Genomic DNA, 14,313 nt, shown 5'->3' with positions numbered 1-14,313 from the left:
AGCAAAATTAAATGAAAATTTAGAGAGAGTCTTTTTTTAAACCCTAGAACTTCCCCCTCTATTTTGTGCTTTTGCGGTATAGAAGAGCCCTTTAAAAAAACAACTTGGCAAAGAGAGCCGTCACTCTGAATTTTTATAGTATTTGAGCTCTACCTGTGACCCAGTTCCTCATAGACAGATCATTCTCAGTACAAGATGCCACCGAGGGTAATTACACTAGTTATAGATAAGATTACAACTCTTTCTGGCAAATTTCCCATCCCATTACTGGAGGGATTGTTTCATATTTGTCGTACATCATTCCCTTGTTACATCAAAAATGTCAAAGGCTAAGGTGACTTAGAATGTGAATATACCTAAACTCTTTAGGAGACTATTCTAAGAACTTGTCTTATGTCTATTAAATTATCTGTTAATATCCAATTTAATGAATAAATATTACAGTGAGCACATAACATTGAAAATGTATTATGTGTAACAAGCTGATTTTGAGATACCCTTATGGTAATTGGGCCTTATTGATCAGGGTCTAAAACCTTCTGTGCCACAGAGGAGTCAGGACTGCATGCTTTTCCGCTCAGTGCTCAATAGTTTTACTCTCTCTTCAGGAAAGCACAGGACAGCTAAAGGTAAAAAAAATGAAGTAGAACTAATTTGTTTTTTATTTAGTTGTTTAACCACTCAGCAATTTACCTTGCTTTCACTCCTCCTCTTCATCGGCGATGCATGACTACACACAAAAGGAGCAAGGGGCTTCAAGGATGGGAAAGATGCTTTTGATGCTTTGATTCTTTTTGTCTTAGATTGTCACTTTGGAGTGTTTAATTGCCTGGCACTGTGCTGGATGCTGTAGGATGTCCCAAGACTTACGATTGCACTGTTGCCTTTGGCAGCACGTGGCTAATTGGAGAAGAAAAATGCCACAGACAAGATGACTTGTGAACAGTGCAGGCCTTAGACTGGTCTGGCAGGAAGGAGATGGGGAGCCCAGCCAAGGGAGAGAGGGGACAGCAGCAGGGTTTTCCTGAGAAAGTGGGCCGCGAGTGGGAGGCAGTTCCCAGGGTACGGCCAGAGCAAAGGCAGCTGGGGGGTGGTGCAGGGAGGTGGCGAGCATTCAAGCAGAGCTGTAGAGAGAGCTCTGTGGTTGCAGTCTCTCACTTGGATTAAATTAGGTCAGGCAGGAGCATCTGAGATCCAGGTCTGGTGCTTTTGTAACAGCCTGAGTCCACCCAGAGTCAGTCTATAGAATGGAGGTAATGAAAGTGGTAGGTTTGTAAGAATGAGAACCCGGCGTGTGAGAAGCACCAACAGAGTGCCTGCATGTGGCAGCTGCTCAGTCAGTGGCCCGATTATATTCCCAGGGGATCCAGAGCCTTTTGCTCCAGAGAAGAGCACTGTCTCAGTAAGGTTTTGAGTTCGATCTCATGGGCTTGCAGGATAGGTTGGAAGGGGTCAAGAGCCGAAGGCACAGGCTGCCATCAGACAGGAAGCTCTTTTTGTTGCTCAGCTAAGACCTGATGAGGGACGGACTGGAGAGAGAAACTGTCGCTAGCATTTGGAGGCTGACTTTGTGCCTGGGGACGAGTAGGAGTGTTTCCAAGCTGATGTCAAGATCTCCTACCTTTCCACACTTACTGCCTTTCTTCTTTTCTGCTTATTGCATTCCCAAAGTCTGGAGACCGTCTTTCTGTGTCTTATCTTGCTGACCGGGAATTTAACTTCTAGCAATGCAGTCATTATACCAAACTCCACCACAGCAAAAGCCCGTGGCATAGTCTATGGGCGGTATTGTAATATGCACATGTCTGCAGTGTTTGGTTATCTTTAAAAACTCTTCCTTACCCACACACTGCAGAAGTTTATGGACCATTTGGCCAGGCGTAGGTTCCACAGCCTCACCTGGAGCCAAAAAGGTCAACTCTGGAAGGAAAGCCCACCTTATCATAGGGTTCAAGCAGTGGAGAAAGTGCATGTGCTCATAGCGTGAGAGGCCAAGGTCTCCCATCACCCAGAAAGAGGCTGTCTGGAAGGTGGGGTGCTTCAGGCCACCACAAATCCTACCTGTCACAGACCTGAGAAGTGAGTGGCATGGACATGGTATGCCGGAGAACTGTTCCTCAGGCCCCCGGCAGAGTCAGCCAGCATCTCTGCTGTGTGTGTATAGGTGACATGTGGCAACTTAAAATTCCCTCGGCTTTATTCCCTAAACATACGTCTCCTCTCCTTTCAAAAAGAAAAACAAAAAAATAAGAATCTCGGAAGCTGGTTTATATTGCAAAATGAACCCACCTAAAATACACTTTTATGAAGTGTTCTGCCATTCTTTTTTTTTCTTTCCAAATGCTCATGTAACATGACAGCTAGGGTGCAGTAAACCACAAAGAGCTACTTTAAAGTGGAGAGATTTGGCTTAAATCCACTGAAACAGAGCTCAGGCTGATCTAGCCACCCATCCTTAACTTAGTAGTTTAATTGCGCCTGGATGTTCCAGGTCTCTTGGCGAATTTTTTAAATACTTGAGTGGAGCAAGGTGGAGTTAAATACCGGTTTTAAATGGCCAGTTTGTTTCCTGCCTTGCGTAGCAAGTTGAAGTGGGTGTCTCACAAGTTGCCACCCTCCTGCACCCCAGAACACTGCCAAGCTCTCAAAGCCATTAAAAGTTTAGAATTAGTAGGGTCCTTCAATTACAGAGATTAGCGGCTCATTCAGTGGATGACAGATGATACTAAGAACTCTTTGGCAACCTAGAGAAGCCTCCCAGAGGGCCACGGACCCCTCTCTTCTTTCCCCAAAGGTACAGTTGCTTTGTCAGCTCCCACAGGCCACGTGCAAGGCAGGATGTTGACAGGCAGATTTTCTCAAGTACTAGCCATTAAAGTCTCAAGTCTCTTTGTGGGCCACATTAAGAGAAACCAAAATTGTTATGAATTAGTGCCAGTGTTTAGTCCAGACAGCCTCAGGGGGTTGAACAGCATAAATATATACAATTTCAAAAGCAAGAAGTTCTGCACTCCATATGGGGAGCTAATGAAATGCAAATCTGATACTTCAAGTATTGTTCTCACTCTGATGTTCAACTCCTTTTCTCTTACATGGAAAACAGAAGGACTCAGCAGAAAGACACCATAAAGTGGTTTCTCCCACTTGGTGTGAAAAGGACACCAATCTTTTCTTAAATAAGTGGAGCTTTTCTCATGATAATTTTAGGTGTTTCCACAGCCCGCTGGTTTTCATTCATGGCAGTTTCAACCTTACCTCATCCCGCTTCTTTGGCCTTGCTGGCTACACCATGGTCTTTGCCCTCACTTGACTCAAGAGTCTTTAGTGTCTTGAAATCTAGGGCTACCCAGGGTCCATGTGGTGGAGATTTTGAGCTGGGATAGAGTTTTCCCCTGTTGTATGTTTCACAATGCCAAATTGACTTAATTGTGCCATTTAAGTTGGATGGTTTTACATCATGATGTTCTAGTGACGTTGTTCATGGCAAATGATTATCTCCAGACCAAACCAATCTGGAGAAGTCTGTCTGGTCCAGAGTCTCTGTCCACAGCCCAGGAGCTGTGATGGTGCTACAACTTGGACTAGGGAAGAGAACAGGTCTCATTCTAGAACATGGACAAATTGGCATGTTGCCTAAGTGCTCTAGTTGGTTTTGAAAGCACGAAATAGAGTAGTATTTATACAGTAGGATTCCCCAGCCTGTTCCTTCCTATTGGCCTACTTATTGGTACATGAAACAACATGCAGTATCAATGGCAGGATGGATGCTTTTAACAAGATCATGTCAAAATCTAGAGAAAAGGACAGGCAAGAGATGTCCAGAATGAACTGTCTTGCCCAGGTCCTTTCCTCCTCATGGGCTCTGTGGCCACTCCTGCACTCATCAAGCCCTCTTGGGAGAGCATAGGTAGCTTTTGTGTGGAGTGTTTCTGCCTATCATCTGATCCTCCCAAACATTTGTTTCAGTTGCTCAATCATGTCCAACTCTTTGCCACCCCATGGACTGCAACAAGCCAGTTCCCTAACCTTCACCTTCTCCTGGAGTTTGCTCAAACTTCTGTCCATTGAGTCAGTGATGCCATCCATCTCAAACATAAGCACCTTTAAAATAAGCACCATGACTTCTTTTTTAGTACTCCTGGGCCTAATGGGTGCTATTGACAGGAAAACTCTAGTGAAATAATGGCTCTGAGAGCACTTTGGGAAGTTTCATGATAAGCCTACTTATTGATCAAATAGCTGCACTTGAATATTAATGTTACATAAGTATTGCTGCTTTTTTTGCCCTGGGTGGAAAAATCTGCCTTGCAGAATATACATAGTTCATTGTGCCCTTTCTATAGTGAGACACTGTGCTAACCACTCTGCATGTGCTATTTCACTTTACACACACAAAAATATCCTTTTTTAAAGAAATATAGTTGTTATTATCTCTGTTGTATAGATGAAGCAACTGGGGCTAAAGAAAATAAATGTTTCCAAGGTCACACTGACCAGGAAGTGTCAGAGCCAAGACATGATTACAACCTGTCTGATGCCAGAGCCCCTTCCTTCAAATGTTACACATGAAGGCTAGATGCCTTGCTCTATATTTGTGTGTTTATGTCTTTATCCTCTGTCCTAAATGTGATTTTTCTTTAAGATCATAAACAAGAAGAATGAATCAAATAATGTTAATATGAGACCTTAGTGGTAGCTTATAAGGAAGTAAGAATTTTTAAGTAAGTCTGGTCTGATGCTTATAAGCAGGACAAAAGAATGACCCTATTGTAACAGCTAATAATCTGATTAAGATTTTTTGCCCCAGTTAAGACTTTTGGTTATATCTAATAAAAACATATTTTTACAAGCATGTTTTAATTTCATCTTTTTTCACATTCAACACTTTGTTGTCCTGCCATAATCAAGACATAAATCCTCCATATAAATCAGTAAATCATAGGAATTAATGGTAGACAAGAAAACAGAAATCGGATTTGAGTTTTTGCTTAAATCCTTCCCTATGAGATATTAACTAGATAAGCATTATTTGTTAAAAGAATTTGGGATTAGCAATCAACAATATTGGGTTTGTGTTAGATACTGTGCCTTTGTATGCGTTTGACCTTGGGCAAATCACTCAGCCATTCTGAGCCTCAGTTTCTCCCTCTACTAAAAAAAAATCTTCAGTTATTTTTAATCCAAAATGAATGAACATATATGAACATGCCTCAGCTATGTTATTTTGTATATCAACTTCCATTTTTTAACAATAACATTCTTAACATGGCATTTTTAATTTGAGAGCAAACCTTAAACACTCCTGACACATAATCAAGTTAAAAAGTTAATTTTCCTCTTTGACCTGCAATTCGTAAATATCGTGTATTAAATAGTTGTATGTGGGTGTTTTCCCTACTCCTCGTCTTCCAATCCCTTGCTTAAGGAAACTAAATGGTGGAACATAACAGCTTTGTTCTCCGAGTCAGCAGAGCATTACAAAGCCCAGAAAGAATGTTAAAGCCATTTCAAAATACTATTTTTAGGTGCAATACGGTCAGGAAATAAGCTTTCACTGAGAGATTGTGAGAAAAATGGTACCTGAAGGTTGGCAACTGGTGTAGCAAAATGAGTTATCTTGTATTAAATTGTTAACAATATCAGCTTGAGTAGTCACAACAAATTAAAACATTCTTTCTCCAGGTTGAAATTATCCAATGATGAAATCAAACGAGCAATTCTAACCATGGATGAGCAGGAGGATCTGCCCAAGGACATGTTGGAACAGGTGAGCTGCCGGGTAACACTCAGAGCACAGGTTATGCCAGACTCTTGGTGGAGAAGAATACCAAGGAGACCTGGTTGTTGTTAGGAGACAATTTCCTCACCTCTCAGTGGAGGAGGTCAGGCCAAGGTTCCACGTGGCTCTGTTAGGAGGCTCTAGGACTTGCTCCTCCCCTTGTTCCTTAAAATGATGGGTGAGAATTACAGTCCTGAGTGTTAAATGCCAGAGTCTGTCTCTCATGCTGTTGCCATCAAGTTGTTACCCCTCAGCAGGTCCCATAAATCTACTAGCTTTAGTAGAAAGTGTCTGTTTCACCGGAATACTGAGAATCTCAGCACTGTGAGATCACAGCCTGCACTGCAGAAACTGAATCACTGCTTACTCCCTGACACATCTGTGTCTTGGTCTTGGCTCACCATTCCCACAACCACAAAAGCCACTGTCAACCCCCTGGCGAGTGTCATCAGCACTCGTATGTGTCATAAGGCAGGCTGTGAACTTCTTGGGGCTGGGTCCTGTCTTCGTAAATTGTATCGTACTCTTCTTGTGTTATAAATGGCAGTAAATTCAAATGCCAGGGCTAGCAAGTATAGGGTAGACTTAAACACAGTCAGTATACGTTCTTGTCTGTGAGATCTGGCGATCATTTGTAATTTTTTATGGCCAAGCAACAAGTCAGATGTGGTGCCCTAGCCTCTCTTCATGCAGTATTTCCATAACACCCTCTGTGCAGCCACTCCAGCCATGTTGTTGTCAGCAGCTTGGTTCATTTATCTTCCAGATGATACTGTTGGTGATATTGTGCTGGTAGATAACCCCAGAGATTATTACCTATCTCTTGGTCTGTGCCTAAATTTTCCTGTGCTTTGTGGGAATGTCTCTGCATGATCTAATCCTGTTCTGTCTCCTTGTCTCTTTGTCCTGCTGCAGAATCACATTTTGAGAGAGTTTGGTCACAAGGCCCCACCTGTTTCTTACAGCCAGGTCCACCTGAGGTCACGTGTGGACACAGGTGATCACGATTCCAGGCTGAGCCTGAGGTGTCACCTGTTGGTGTGCTCAGCTCCCAGGAGCAAGGCAAAAGGCTGTTCTGCTCCGCTAACAGGGATCCCGTGGCGGTGGGCTTCTCCAGCTGGAGCGCCTTTTTGCATGTGCATCCTGTCCTGTTTTCATTGTTTTCCCCCAAGGCCTCAGCCACGAGGTGGGAGGAGTGATGTGTACAGTGTCACCACACCTCCGTGGGCCTGCCCCTCCCTGAAACCTCTGCAGCTGCAGTCATCCAGGGTGAAAACCCTCACACTCAGCAATGAAAAAACTTTTTCTGCTGTCCTTTTAAGGTTTGATTTAGTTCCCAAAATAGTTAATGACTATGTTTCCAAGTCTGTTAGGATGCTCTGTGCATAAATATTCAAACTATTCCTAAACTGAAAATTCCTTTGTCAAGCATTTTGCATCTCCTCTCCTCACTCTCCTCTCCCTCTCAGAACACTCGTCAAAACAGAGCCTCTGCCCCTGAGAGTGGAGCTCCACTGCCCTCTGTCCCTCCCCGGCCCCCAGGTGACCCTGCTTTGCAAATGCGAGCACCAAAAATTGCTTCACCCGGCATGAAGAACTAGGCAGAAGGCACTTCTGTCGTTAGGTCTTCAGCCTCTGTCGACAAGGTTGTATGTTTAAAATTCCAACAGATCTGTTTACTGTGAAATTGCATCCAGCAAAATTCCTCCTCGAGGGAAAGGATTTCTAAAGCTTGCCAAAAGAGCTTGTAGTGCAAATAGAATGTACTTCAGATAAATACAAGGGAAAAAAGAAGTCTACTAAAGCAGACTCTGGCCAAGTGGGATACTTCTGACCCGGCTCTCCTGAGAGCTCTGAGTGTCATGCTCTGCTCGTCTCCCAGGCTCTTTCTTTTCCTGTTCACTCTAACCCTCCTTCCTGTGCCTGAACACAGCATCCTTTACAACTCAGTATGGTCTGCATCTGAGCCAAGTTCATCCCCTCCTCTTCTGCTGCTTTTAGCAGCTGAGATCAGATCTCAGATGAGGTCACTCCTCTTTCTTGGGACGCACACCTTTCTCCTCTTCACCAGATGTTTGTCTGACTCTTCATTCTTTTTGAAACTGTCCATACACCGTCTGTTCTCAACTCCACCTTGAGGAGGCCCAGGCCTTTAGTCTCAGCCTCTCACTGTTGCCCGTGTGAATAACGAGAGAGAGCTCGGGATGACTGTGTTATCCCGAACAGGGGTCTGTGGACTCAGCAGGCAGGTACGGGGGATCCCTGATACTAGAACTGAATTCCAAAAGGTAAAAATCCAAACTCGGGGGAGAAAACAAGTCTTGTGCTCCCCCTTGCTCCTTCCTTCCTTCGCCCTACCACCTTCCCTCCTGCACGGAGGAAGCACAAGAAGACACGGGTCGCATCCAGTGTCACCCCTAGAACAAGGGAACACCCATGCCTAGACGCTCTCAGGCCGCCAAACCTATGGACTCCCTGGCGTCTCCTTCCACCTCTCTTCCTCCACCCTGAGAGGGGAGAGGGGACCCCTGGCCTCTGCTCTGGCCCATCCTTTCCCTCCAATCAGAGGACCCTGCCCCTCTCCTCGAGGTCTTCCACCTCACCATCTCAACATGTAACTTGTCCAAGTCCCAGCCTTCACACGCACAGACCTCTTAAGACCGCCCACCCCCTTTTGCTACTGTGCTCTCTCTCTTTCAACGGACAGTTCTTGAAAGCCTGCCCACCTTTTCTCTCCTCCATAAAGTTGTTCTCACTGAGGATATGCACTTCCTTGTTGCCAGAGCCGGGGGACACTTTGCAGTCCTTATCTTCCTTGATGTACTGGTGGGGTGTGACCACGATGGCCGCTTGACCCACATTAAACGCCTCTTTCATTGGCCCTGTGACTCCACGTGGGTCCCTCCTCTGCCTCTTGTGAAGGTCACTCTTCTTCTCGTCCTCATCCCATCAGTGCCGGCTGCTCTCAAGCCCTGCTTTTCTTCACTTGCTGGAACCCCTGGTTACCTTACTCACATCCATGCATGTTGTAACCCACACCAGAGCTCTGTCTTCCAGATTTCTTTGGAATTTCAGACCATCTGTCCACCTGCCTACTAAAAATCATGGGCTTCCCAGGTAGCTCGGTGGTAAAGAATCCTCCTGCCAATGCAGGAGATGCGGGTTCGATCCCTGTGTCCGGAAGATGCCCTGGAGAAGGCAATGGCAACCCACTCCGGTATTCTGACCTGGAAAATCCCATGGACAGAGGAGCCTGGTGGGCTGCAGTGCATGGGGTTGCAAAGAGTCGGGCACGACTTAGCGACTGAGCACACACACTACTAGAAATCATTGCTCTGTTCTCTTGTCAGTATTTCAAACACTAAACTCCCCTTGTCCTCACCCGCCTCCAGTCTTCTCCCTGTTCCACTCTATGTACCCCCTTGCCTGGATCACAGCCTTTTGACCCTCGTTTACCTCAATCAACACATCAGGCCCATTCAAACCCCACCCCGACCCCTGGTAGCTCTAGAACCTGTCCACCACCCATTCCAGGACACCGCTGGATTACTGCATCAGCAGTCTAATAACTACCCCCAATACTTCTGATCCTTTCTGGTTTTCTCCATTCTGCAGGCAGAGTGATCTTTTTAAAGTGCAGACTCATTCCCCTACTTAAGATTTTACATCCCATGCCTTCAAAATAAAGACTGAATTTCCTATGAAGCCCTTGCTCCTCCCTGCCCTCCCCCTCCTCTGCCCTCCCCCACTGCCATGACAACTGCTCTTCCTCCTTTATAAATGCTGTGCTGCCCACTCCAGACCTCAGCCCGTTCCAGACCCCAGATAAGCACTCTGCCGGGAATATATTTCCAACCTCACGTCATTCATCTTCTTCCCTGTAGTTCCACCTCTCTTTCTCCACTGGCGGTACCCAGACTGACTGCCTTTTCTGAGGTCCCTTAGTTAAACCCAGCAAACATTTGAAAGTCTGCTAAGTGGACCACCCAGTGCCAGCACTGAGTTATGGGGAGGACCCTGGGGCCCAGAGGCTCAGTGTAAATTTCTTCTTTTAAAGTCCGAGAATATTTGATCTAGAAAATAGCACACACACACACACACACACACACACGCCGCATACACATACACATTTGTGCTTTTAAAGGAAATTAGACATGTACAGAAGTACTTTTTCAACTTGAAGTATTATCGCTATCGCTTCTACATTTCATGCTCATTTCTTCCTCCAAAATAAAATATGGAATCAAAAACTTCAAGTCCCTCTGTGTCCCTCTCACCCAGCTCTACAAAGAGCAAACAATGAGATGGAATTAGATGAGCCAAAGAAATAAGCAAATTGATTGGAAAATACGCATAGAATTACTCATTCCAGCATGATGTACAGAAGAAAAAAAAAGACAGCTGGAAATCGAGACCCAGGTTCTATTTCTGAAGATCATATGCACTTGTTTTATAATGCTGGAAAGGGGCCTAATGTCTCTGGAACGCTGATGTATTATCTTCTCATGAGAGTATTGAATCTCCAAGGTTCCTCTAATCGTCTTTGTAAAGTAGGTCTGGGAAAGAACTTCTCAATTCTGATTGAGAGGCATTAAAGAACAGATAGGTACCAGAAGTGAATCTTACACCAGTTTAACTACAAGTAAAAACAGAAAGTTTTTCCCCCCATTTTGATTGAAATATACAGCACTATAAATTTAAGGTGTATGGCATAATGGTTTGACTAACAAATTTGAAATGGTTTCCATAATGTCAAGTTAGCACCTGTCATTTCATATAGATAAAATTTTTTTAAAGCAAAAGTTTTTCTTCCTTTATGATGAGAACTTTCAGGATTTACTCTGTTAATAGCTTTCATATATATAATGAAGCAGTGTTAATTATAACCATCACGTTATACATTACATCCCCAATACCGGTTTATCTTGTAACTGGAAGTTTGTACCTTTTGGCCACCTAAATGGAAAGATTTTATCACTTCTATTGTATCTTAACAGCCATCTATGAGGAGAGCTTATAAATTAAAAATTAAAATTTCATCGTGGGACAAATTTAACTGAAAGGGTGAAAAATTAGGACAAGAATTTTAATTATAAATCTCAGTTTTAATATTTGTGTGTACTTTCTAGCTCTTGAAATTTGTTCCCGAAAAAAGTGATATTGACCTGTTGGAGGAACATAAACATGAACTGGATCGGATGGCCAAGGCTGACAGATTCCTTTTTGAGATGAGCAGGTGAGTTTGAAAATGTTTCGAAAGCAAAGACGCCCCTGACCTTTCTAAGGAAGTGAAACTTTTGATTCCTGTTGAATTATCTGGGCCAATTAACCTGGCTTAACTTGAAGTCTTTTTAAATCCCCCAAATCTCTTCGAATCTGAGTTGTGTGGAACTTGACTGTTCTGTTTTTGTGCGTTCTCGCCCGTTGGTAAGCCAGGGTCAGGGTTTCTTCACAATTGTCTCTATCTCTGGGCCTCTGTCTCATGTACTGTGACCTAATCAAGTCATAACTTTTCCTGGTTCCAGTCAGCGTCTTCTCACCACTTTGATCGCTTGGGATTCTAGCTCGCTCTTCCTTGTACTTCAGCATCTCAAGGTTGTTGTAAAATAGAAAACAGTGGACAGACTCAAAGGTAACAGCCTGGAGCCCACATAACAAAATAGCCAGGGCCTAGATGTCAAATCATGACATATGCAGACATCACTAATCAATCATGGCACTCTTCCCATGGAGCCTTGGCAAGCTTTCTCAGCCCTTCTCCAGAAAGCCCCGCGGCAGCTTCTGCTCCATAATTGAATTTGGCATGTGAGCTGAGTTGATTTACCATCCCAGGCCTAGCGAATTGATTCTGCATTAGGCAAGGACCAGTGGTCCTGAAACTCTCAGTCAACCTCAGGACAGAACACCTCCCATGAGTGCCGATGGCCTACGTGGTGGCCAAGGTGAACATGCCTCTCACTCTACATTTCTGCTGTCTCTGAACTTATTTTTGTTTCATCTCAACTTGCCATTTCATATAATACTGTAGAATAAGGGGTGGTTTTGAAATTTTGACAGGTGTGCATTTGTCCCTTCGTGTGGACAAATACATGACCCCAGTAGTTGCAGTAGCTGCCACTTAGTAACTGTCTAGGTCTTTGCATGCATCTTAATCCTTCTATCAGCACTGCCAGGAGGGCTGTCAGGCAGGGAAATATTCTCTGCCCACTAATGGAGGAGTTAAGGTTCCTGCTCAAGGTCACCGAATAAGAACAGAACCTAGGCTGCATCTGTCTTATTATATGGCATAGTTTTGGATGAGGGCTGATCCCTGGTCCTCCTGAACTGAAGTTTCCACTGAAGAGCAGATCAAGCAGTGACTTCAGAAGGTCTGGCAGAAGTCCCACTCAGAAACACCAGGCAGCCTGTCCTGGCGGCGGTTGGAGGCCAGTTCCCTGTTATCTATAGGTGCCAGTTGCTCTCCTGGAGGGCAGAGCTTTCCAGTTCTGAGGGGCACAGATAGGGAGCCAGCTGTGAAGAAAGAGGAAGGTTTGGGGGCATGAGGGGGGAGAGACGGTGTAAGGAAAGAAGGCTGGAGACAAGTTTTACCCTACCGTTCTGCCAAAGGCAAACATTGTGGAAAGTGAGACAGCACAGGAGGAGGGCAGGCAACAGCCTCTTATTTACAACAGCAGAGTGGAGTCTGTACATTTTCATTCCCTTTTATCTCTTTTCTGTTCTCAAGAGCTGCTGGGACTCTGAGGAAGAGAAGGGGGCTTCAGTCAACAGCAGTTAGCTCCCAGTTTCTTTTAGCAAAGGCAATGACAGCCCACTCCAGTGTTCTTGCCTGGAGAATCCCAGGGACGGGGAGCCTGGTTGGTTGCCCTCTATGGGAACGCACAGAGTCGGACACGACTGAAGAGACTTAGCAGCAGCAGCAAGCTGATTGGAGCTGAGGACCTGCTGCCCTTGCTGGAACACTCCCTGTAGGGCAGTGGGAAGTGAGTTCTGCAGGCATAGTTGGGCTCAGGCCCTGTGCTTCTTTCCAGGAGAGGAGCTCTCTGGGTTGGGCGGGGGCGTGGAGGAGAAGGGGGAAAGGCAGCACAGGTGCTCCAAGGTACCCTCACCTTTGAGGGAATATAGGTGTATTAAGTGTTCATTAGTTGATGCTTGCTCTTGCAGAATTAATCATTATCAACAAAGACTGCAATCACTGTACTTCAAAAAGAAGTTTGCAGAGCGTGTAGCAGAAGTGAAACCCAAAGTAGAAGGTAAAGTCAAATCCCTCAGAATGGAAATGTTATTCATCCCAAGTGCTCATGTACAAGTGTAATGCAAGTGCATATAGTCAATAGAATCCCTTTGGTGATTTTTTTTTTTTCCCCTTGAAATCTATTGGAATTCTGGCAGATAATTACTTAAGGTCTGCATTCAGCTTGCTGGCCTAGCCTGAGTTCTGGAGCTCACGCACAACCCCTGGGCTTTTGCTATCTGGGTGTTGGTGAGGAATTTGATTGCTACTGACACCAAACCTACAGTTAGCTTTCTTCCAATGGGGCCTTACTGGATTTTTTTAAAGGAAGATTGGAGGCTGGTAGGTGGTTTGATTTTGAGGCTGTTCAATTTTTAGCTGTTTGAAATGTGGGCAACTGAAGAGCACAGCACAGAGTGCAGGCTGGCCTTGGGGCCCTGATGACACCTGCCAGCTGTGACATGTCACACGTTCGCCCAGTTTTTCTACTGGTGAAATTGATCAATAGTCCTGTGATCTGACTCACACCAGGCAAGAAAGGGTTTGCAAAGGAATGTGGAAAATGCAGTCTACGCTGTATGTATTCCTAACTGCTTACGGTTGGTGAGTCAACCAAGAAAAAGAAAGGCTGGGATTGTGCAGCTGCCTATGGGTCTCTTGAACAACCTGAGCTGACTCTCCTGGCCCCCTCGTGTCCTGCTTATGGTATAGGTGTTCAGAAAGTTCTCCCAGATAATCAAATGACCCCATCTTACATCTTTGGTTTCTGTTATCGGGTGTGTGGATTTAGGATGAGTATCACTGAAAAGTCTTGGTTGTAATAGTTTCATGTATTTTGTTTTGAAGCAATTCGTTCTGGCTCAGAAGAGGTGTTTAGGAGTGGTGCCCTGAAGCAGTTGCTGGAAGTGGTTTTGGCATTTGGAAATTACATGAATAAAGGCCAAAGAGGCAATGCGTATGGATTCAAGATATCCAGCCTAAATAAGATTGCCGACACCAAATCCAGTATTGACAAGTAAGTATGGAGGACCTGAGCACTTAGGTTGGGGCTCAGCTTTGTACCTCTGGGCCTCCTGACACAAGTGTCTGATCTGCACTTCTCCTTCTCGTCCTCCTCCGACTCTGATCCTCTATTACCTCAGGACCACGTGAATTCCAAGTTTTTTGTGTTTGGGGTTTTCTCAGGTAAACATTTTGTATTGTGTGATACGTGAAAGGCAAGTTCACACACCAGAAATAGACAGCTAGATGAGTTTTCACAAATTGAACACGTCTGTGTAAGTAGTGCCCAGATCAAGAAACA

General features: G+C 44.7%; 1 protein-coding gene across 5 annotated transcripts in view; it reads left to right on the top strand.

Annotated features, from left to right (window-relative positions):
• The window catches only part of DAAM1 (dishevelled associated activator of morphogenesis 1), a 180,701-nt gene that overhangs the window by 149,154 nt on the left and 17,234 nt on the right, over window positions 1-14,313 (top strand). For all 5 annotated transcript variants that reach the window (XM_055437065.2, XM_055437062.2, XM_055437064.2 and 2 more), the window contains exons 17-20: window positions 5,683-5,767; window positions 10,909-11,015; window positions 12,941-13,029; window positions 13,857-14,025. In XM_055437065.2, the coding sequence (XP_055293040.1) occupies window positions 5,683-5,767; window positions 10,909-11,015; window positions 12,941-13,029; window positions 13,857-14,025 (450 nt within the window). The remainder of the gene's footprint in view (window positions 1-5,682; window positions 5,768-10,908; window positions 11,016-12,940; window positions 13,030-13,856; window positions 14,026-14,313) is intronic.

The sequence above is a fragment of the Moschus berezovskii genome, chromosome 9 (assembly GCF_049115385.1).
Source record: "Moschus berezovskii isolate FMDL1 chromosome 9, NW_MosBer_1.0, whole genome shotgun sequence".
Taxonomy (NCBI): Eukaryota; Metazoa; Chordata; class Mammalia; order Artiodactyla; family Moschidae; genus Moschus; species Moschus berezovskii.
The sequence above is the reverse complement of the archived record's forward strand: the minus strand, read 5'-3'. Positions and strand labels throughout refer to the sequence as shown.